Below are 8,352 nucleotides of genomic sequence, written 5' to 3' on the forward strand. Positions count from 1 at the left end.
GCTCATTGCCTCTAAAGTATGACGATAAAGAAGAAATAACTATAATTGATATTCTAGATTCCACTCGGTTTATATCAACTACCCTCGCTTTTCGATGTACGAAGCAAAAGATTTGCCACGAAGCGTGACGATCGATCTCCCTCCTACAAGATGTTCTTTGTGTACCAGCACCAGAGGTCAGAGATATATATTGCAGTCTATTGTATCAAACAATCATCTAAGTTAGTTTGTCTAGAAACTTTAGCTACAGAACTGAGAACACTAACTGTTTGCATTTCGTACTGGAAAGGAACTGACAAGTTCTAGCATCGCCTGCACGAGTACATGTACTAGGCACGTAGTCTAGTAGCCTCAGTTTCCCAGACCAGTCTAGCGCTTACGACAAATAAGCGTCTTGCAAAATGGGCTCTAAATTCCCGCGTTAGGCGTATATAATTTATATTTTTCTGTAAGGGTCTTGAGAAACCGAAGCCAAGCACGTAGCTACATATATACAGTTACACCACTCTATTCTAGATAATCCCGCAGTTCAGGCTAATTACGTAGCCTAGGGACTAAAACATGAAACTTGGAAACAAACCTAGAGATTCTAGACAAATTGAAACTATACTTATCTATTAAATTTGAAAACGCTAACATGTTTAATTAAACAAAGACTACTATATAAATAAATTAAACGGCTTGTCTTAATTAAGTTAAACGTTAAATTTGCAAAGTTTTTATAGATATTGTAATTTGTTGTAGTTTGTTATCTATTATTAAAGTATAGCACACATACAATTAGCCACGATAAAAGTACAGATAGTAGAGAAAGTCGTCTTACTCAAGGTTTCACTTTGATATTTGTCAGATAGATCTAATCAATTACCCATTGACAAAGCTTTTTACAACCTTCAGTTTTAATATTACAACTTTGATTACATAAAATAAAAAAATTATGATGAAAACATCACACTTGTGACTATGTCAGCGTTTTTCAACGAATTCAATTATTGTATTTTGTTAAAATATTATATTTTACACCATTGAACTTTTTGCATTTGCTCTCTTGCAAATCTACAGGCAGATAATAGTAATGTACTGTATATTACATTAATTAATCAATAATTGTTTTAGAAACCTTTGATATGGAAGCTGTTCGCTTGTTGTGTCATTGACATTTAACTGTTAAAAGTGTTTATACACTTTTTAGATCTTCTGATGTACTTGTACATGCCATATATACACACACTACTTGTGGTAACCTCAACTGTTTGTCTTAAATTTGTGTCTATGTAATATAGGGTAGCGAGAACAGGCCTTTGCTTGGTAACTGACGCAGAGTAGCAGCCATCAATAATTTTTTTTGATATTTTGAGAACTATTACGAAGGGCAGGACAATTTACGCAGGATACTTGGAAGTCTTTGCTGAGGTTAGTAATGTAATACATAAATACATGTATATAGTAGTGTCTATAATATTGCTTGCACTAACAGAAACATTATGACTATTGCATAACTTTTTGTACTTTTGTTGTGAAATAGGTCCAACAGCGATATTACGGCATCACTAGGTCTGTAGTGCAAGAGTTTGTAAAGACCTGCCGAACTTGTTCATGCAAGCAGTGCCAGATGTCAGTTGCTTCTATCGGCCTATACTCTCTCCAGGCTTTAGGAAAGGAGGGCAAGTTGATTTAGTGGATATGTCACACAATGCTGACAATGAATTCAAATGGTTGGCCATTACATAAATCACTTTTCAAAGTTTAATATAAATATTATTTGGCCGCAACAGAAGAATAAGGCATTCGAAGTTGCAAGATGCCTTATTTAAGCACATCTTTAGCATTGTTGGAATACCATTGATTTTTGCAACATGACAACAGAACAGAGTTTTGCAAGAAGGTAAAGCTGCTATAAAGCCAAAGTCTTGATGCGTGCTATATATATATATATATATATATATATATATATATATATATATATATATATATAGGTAGTTGAGTCCTACGGAACGTGGACCTCCAGTAGCTTACAAACTTTAAAAACAATTGCTAGAAGGACATCTCTCCGTAGTAGTATTACTGTTAGCAGGGCTATCGTTAATTTTCACGGGCAGCTCTCTCTCCGCCTTTGGCAATTTAACGCTAGGATGATTTTGGACCGTTTGTCTTTGTTAGGTTTAGACAGAGACTACTCTGTTTGTTCTTCGTTGTGAGGCCCCTCTAGTGGAGGGGTAGCTATTATTTATATTTGAATAAACTATATGTATATATAAAAAAAAAAAAAAATATATATATATATATATATATATATATATATATATATATATAGTGTATGTGTGGCGTCTGAGGCTCAATTGGTAAAGAGTGCATTTAGAGTGCAAATGTCTGGGACCTTTGGGTCAGAAGTTTAAAATACGGGATGGGCGCACGTAGGCAAGGAACTCACATGCAATTGCTTTTCTCATGGTGACTGATATTTGTAGCTAGATTTACTTTGTAGCAAGTGTATAATGACATAGTGACTGTTGGTTGGCACGAGCTACAGAGTGGTAGCAAGTGTATGGTGACTGTTGACCTGGGCCTTAATTAATTGTACGAAGCTGTTTCGAACAAAACTGATTTGCTGTCCATCGAGTGCATTCAGCAATATGTAGCTAATCTACCTGTGCACCTGGCCGATGCCATCTCGCTAGCCGCGGCCGATGTTTTGTGAGTGAAATTGCATTGAAATATTTCGCTTGCCGGCTGTCGCTCCATAGAGGATGTCTAAATCTAGCTGAGTGAAATATTGATCAAGTTAGACTCCTGGTACTTCACACATTAATTATCTAGAGAGTGATCAGTTTTGAGGCAGCTTTCGACAGTTGTGAGCTGTATACGTGAGTGAGTATCGAGTTGTGTTGATCGCGGTTATCTAGAATGAGATTTCATTGCGATCGATGTGCGAAGTAATAGACACACCTAGAGATGCAACAGTCGTGTTCTGCTTTATGCCACTTTGACTATGTAAATGCTGCCCGAATCAATGCGTCTGCAAGTTACTACGGTATCTAGCAGCAGCTCTCTTTTCCTGATCTTTTACTACATACCGCTAGTGTATTGAACAACGTATTCTAGACGTTGTTTTAAAAATTTTACTCTGCAGCTGTATAGTACGTGCTCGCTCGCACAGGTGGGAATGCAATGAGCACCCATTATTATTTTCTAAGACCCGTATACCTTACATCTCACTTTCTTTAGAAGGAGAAAGAAAAAAAGAAGAAAAGAAAAGAAAAGAAAAACTCGCTGTAGATTACATTGAAAACAACGCAATTTTCCCCTATAACACAACTCTAACCCAACACAATACTTAGACTGAGCACTAGTGCCTACATTATCCATGGTGACTCGGCTACCTACGTTATGTAGTCTTTTAGGTAGAGTAGCGTCTTGACTAGGCGACCGCTCCTTGTTATGCCTGGTTGCTCTTCTACGTATGTTGAGCTTTCTCTCCCTGGTTCTTTGCTGCATGGTGATATCCACCTTTGATTTGTTCTGCTCTGCTGGTGTTATAGATCGCTGGTTGGCTGACTTACTTGGTCTTGGTCTTGGATCCTGTTCCACTGGTGTTGTACATCGTTGGTTGGTTGATGGACGTGGTCTTGGGCTTGGATCCAGGTCCTCCATCTCTGTGATTTGGGTTGGTTTTGGTATTGGCTCCTTACTTTTTCGCAGGTATCGTCGATTACGTCTGTACTGACGTCCATCGGGTGTATGACCGGTATGGTAGTACTTTCGCTACTGAGGCTAATTCCCACTCCTTCGCTTTGACTGGCTGGATTCTGACCCCATCACCCCATTTTAGAGGGGATATAGATCTTCTGCATTCGATTATATGCGTGTAGCTTTTGTTTGATCTCTTGCGTTTGTTTTGCTACGTGTGCTGAGGTTCTGCTTGTAGCAGCTTCCTCCTCATGGGTATTAGCCCTCGTGTGCGTCGGCTAAACAGGCGCTGCACTGGACTGGAATTGAGGGTTTACGACGGTGTGTTCCTGAAGTCCAAAAGTGCTAACATGGGATCGTTGTCTGATTTCACTGCTTTTTAAAATAGTCTCTTTACTGTTCGTACGGTGTTCTCCGCTTTGCCATTTGATTGGGAATAGTTGGGTGATGATGTTTTGTGATCAAATTGCCGTGATCGCGAAAAGTCTTGGAACTTTTCGGATGTGAATTGTGGTCCATTGTCTGTAATGACCACGTTTGAAATTCCGTGTCTGGAGAAATGTTGCTTTAGCGCTCGTATTATAGATCCTCAGATTGTTTTTGTCAGGTAATCCACTTCAGAGAAATTGCTAAAATAGTCAACCGTTACCATGTACTGCTGCTCCTTTCATACGAATAAGTCGACTGCTACCTTTGCCCATCGTCTGTCGGGCACTTCATGTAAATGTAAAGTTTCTTTCTGTTGTTTCATATCTATTGAACGACATATCTCGCACGTGGTGATAAAGTCTTTAATCTGTGCATTCATGCTAGGCCAGTAAAGGGAGTCCCTGGCTCGTCTCCGACACGCATTCACTCCACACTGAGAGCTGTGAATTGTCCTCAACATACTAGCCCTTTGCAGGGGCGGTACCACTACGCGGTGCCCTCGGAATATTAGCCCATCTGAAACCGTTAGCTCCTCTCGTATCTGGAAGTAGGGTTTGACACTTTCTGGTAGAGTCGTGTTCTCGCTCGGCCAGCCTTCGATGATCGTGCGTCTGAGTTGTTGCATTCCAGAATCCTTCGATACGTTGTGCTGCATCTCCTGAATTATCCCCCGTGACACCGGGAGACTGTCCATCATATTCACTGTTTCCAGATTTCGACGGAATTGCATGATTTCACACTCCTCTGCTGTGTCTACTATGAAAGCACGAGACAACGCGTCGGCAATGTGCATTTCCTTTCCCTTCTTATGCACTATGGTGATGTGATACTTTTGTAATCGGAGGAGCATGCGCTGTAGTCGTTTGGGTGCAGCATCCAGTTGCTTTCGAGCTTTTGTGGTCTGACTCAACTGTTATTCCTCGACCATATGTGTAATGGTGAAATCTCTCACATGCAAACACAACTGCTAAGAGCTCCTTTTCAATCTGTGCATACTGTTGTTCTGACGACGTGAGAGCTCTGCTAGCGAATCCAACTGGTGGACCCTCCTGCAAAAGTGTTGCACCTAATCCAGTGGATGAAGCATCACATTGTATGACTACCGTTTCAACTTTGAGAATGCGTTTTCCTGCACGTGTGACCATTGCCATTCATTGCGTTGCTGTGTCAGCTGGCGTAACGGCTCGCATAGATCGGCGAGGTTGGGTAGGAATCGTGAGCGGTAGTTCACGAGACCAAGCATCCTTCGGACTCCTGCTACATTTTGCGGGGTGGCATCTCTACTATAGCCTTAATTTTCCGCGGATCCGGTTTCAATCCATCTTGTGTCAGTAAGTGGCCTTGTAGGCGACATTCTTTATCCGTAATCGAAACTTTTGCTGGTTCAACTGTATCCGTGTTTGTCTACAGCGACCAAGGAACTGCTGTAGTTTGTAACCGTGATCTGTAGATGCTTCTTCGTCTGTTGATCCCTCTCCTACAATCAGGATATCATCCACAATAGGGAAGACACCCTTGAGTCCTCCAATGGCCGTCTGCAGCTTAAGTTGGAAGATTTCAGGAGCAGGTGCAATGCCAAACGGCATCCTAGCCCACCGATATCGGCCAAATGGGGTACCAAATGTTGTGAGGTCGTTCGATTTCTCGTCTAGTTCACAGTGCCAAAAACCATGGCGTACATCTGCCACACTGTGTACTCTGGCTTTGGTCAGCTCCGATAGAAGATCATCAACTGTGGGTATCGGGAAATGTCGTCGTTTGAGTGCCCAATTTAACGGCTGTGGATCTAGACAAAGTCTGAGAGATCCATCTGGCTTCTTGACTGTTATTAGATGCGACACCCAGTCTGTTGGATAGTCCACTTTCTTTATGATCCCTGCACGCTCCAAACGCTCCAGTTCCTTCTTCAGATGCGTCTTCATGGCTACTGGTACCCGTCATAATGGTAGCTGTTTGGGTGTTATAGGCGGGTCTACATCCCACTCCCGACACCGCTCGATCCACCCGGCAATGGTAGCATGACAACGACGTCACCGTACTTGACTGGCCTCCGCAATCTCCAGACGCCAACTCAATCGAAAACGTGTGGCATACATTGAAAGTTTCAACAAACATAACGCATCCCCAGAACGAAGAAGCACTCTGGCGTCCCGTCCAGGAGGCATGGCAGACGATTCACGCAGCGTATGTGCAGACATTAGTCGACAATGCTGCGCGTCGCGTATTTCAATTAGATCAGCTAGAAGTGGACAAATCAAATACTAGTGAACAGTTAAAATGCTGTGTCACGTCTAGACAATAGCGAAAATGTAGCGAGAAGTCACGTGATAATTTCGTCTAACAGCGGATACGGTTTGAACCGTTTCACAGTTTTGTTACGTGTTTTAAATATTTTAGCAATGATAAACATTAACTCTGCACTGCTTGTAGGCTCTGCTTAAAGCTCGTAAGGATTCTGTACTTTTCTCACTAGCTGGAAGACGATAAACGCGTTTGTACTGGGTTATGATGCTGTGTTTTTATAATTATGGCGCGGACTGTACATATATATTATATATATATATATATATATATATATATATATATATATATATATATATATATATATATATATATATATATATATATATATATATATATATATATATATATATACTACACGGGCATGCTCATGCAGTCAGTCCATTCAGACATTACAGGCAGGTCTTTTACTTACGTGTCTAGACAGGAAGCAGCTATTTTTTCATTACTGTAAAAAGGACCAACGACAATTCATATTTAGCTATAATCGTCATCACTTTGTCTCGAGCTTTCGAACGGTGTTGAAATGAACTCTCTGGTAATTTTCCCACGTTGTCTCTCATTTTTGTATGGACTTAGCTCTACTTTGCCAGTCGCCAGTTGTGAATGCGAGAGGAGAATTAGCGTTCTACGGGGCGTACAAGTAAATGGTGGAGGAGAGACTGACTGCGTATAGGCACTCATGCAAGTTAACTATGGCATGGGTCTGAATTTGACGAAACTGTTAACATATTTTCTCGACCACATCCTTGTAGAATTCTTCTGCAGGAAATTTTAGTAGACAGAAGGTTCGGGAGTAGTAATAGAGATTATCTTCCATAGCATATTTGACGCGTAAATACGTATAATTTACATCATTGCACGGCAAATGCAGACTCTCGACCTACATGCTGGCTAGTGACTGAAAAATATTTGAGTGTAGAGATCAAATCATTCAGTAGACCTAAATTTACTCGCGACCACACCCATTGTAAATGTGTTTTTGGGGCGGCTACGACGTCTCTGATCCGGAAATCCCCTTCCAAATTTGGTCTTCCTGGCTACGCCTCTGTGAGTACTTGAAATACAACCAAATCCTGCGACTTTATATAAATCAATAAAACAATAAATCTGCTACACGCAAAACCTACAAATACAATTTAATGAAATACTAAAATTGGAAAGAAACCTAGCATTGATATCGCTGTGCAACCAATAAAACTACATAAAGCAACAAACCGGGACATGAGTAAGTCAAACCTAAACATACAATTGTCAATAGTGATGCAACGTGATAATTGTCCAATATCATTTCTACCCTCCTAAAATTGTTTAACAACAAAACGAACAAATTTAAAATGAAAAGTTTCTACATACCCTTCTAACCAACTGGTCCTTGATCACCTACTCGCCCTTCTCACCTACTTCGCCCTTCTCACCGACTTCGCCCTTCTCACCGACTTCGCCCTTCTCACCGACGAGGCCTTTATCACCGTCTTCGCCTTTCTGACCCTGCATGCCGACTTCGCCCTTCTCACCGATTGGGCCTTGATCACCGACTTCGCCTTTCTCACCGACGAGGCCTTGATCCCCGATTGTGCCTTTATCACCGTCTTCGCCCTTCTGACCCTGCATGCCAACTTCGCCCTTCTCACCGACTGGGCCTTGATCACCGACTTCGCCTTTCTCACCGACGAGGCCTTGATCTCCGATTGTGCCTTTATCACCGTCTTCGCCCTTCTGACCCTGCATGCCGACTTCGCCCTTCTCACCGACTGGGCCTTGATCACCGACTTCGCCCTTCTCACCGACGAGGCCTTGATCTCCGATTGTGCCTTTATCACCGTCTTCGCCCTTCTGACCCTGCATGCCGACTTCGCCTTTCTCACCGACGAGGCCTTGATCTCCGATTGTACCTTTATCACCGTCTTCGCCCTTCTGACCCTGCATGCCGAC

General features: G+C 41.8%; 1 protein-coding gene across 1 annotated transcript; it reads right to left on the reverse strand.

Moving 5' to 3' along the window:
• Positions 1 to 7,481: 7,481 nt before the first annotated feature.
• Positions 7,482 to 8,352, reverse strand: LOC134180325 (otolin-1-like). Its single transcript, XM_062647458.1, has one exon. It carries the CDS (start codon positions 8,344 to 8,346, stop codon positions 7,801 to 7,803), a length of 546 nt encoding a protein of 181 aa, XP_062503442.1. The 5' UTR covers positions 8,347 to 8,352; the 3' UTR covers positions 7,482 to 7,800.

Source organism: Corticium candelabrum, chromosome 5 (assembly GCF_963422355.1).
Source record: "Corticium candelabrum chromosome 5, ooCorCand1.1, whole genome shotgun sequence".
Classification (NCBI taxonomy): domain Eukaryota; kingdom Metazoa; phylum Porifera; class Homoscleromorpha; order Homosclerophorida; family Plakinidae; genus Corticium; species Corticium candelabrum.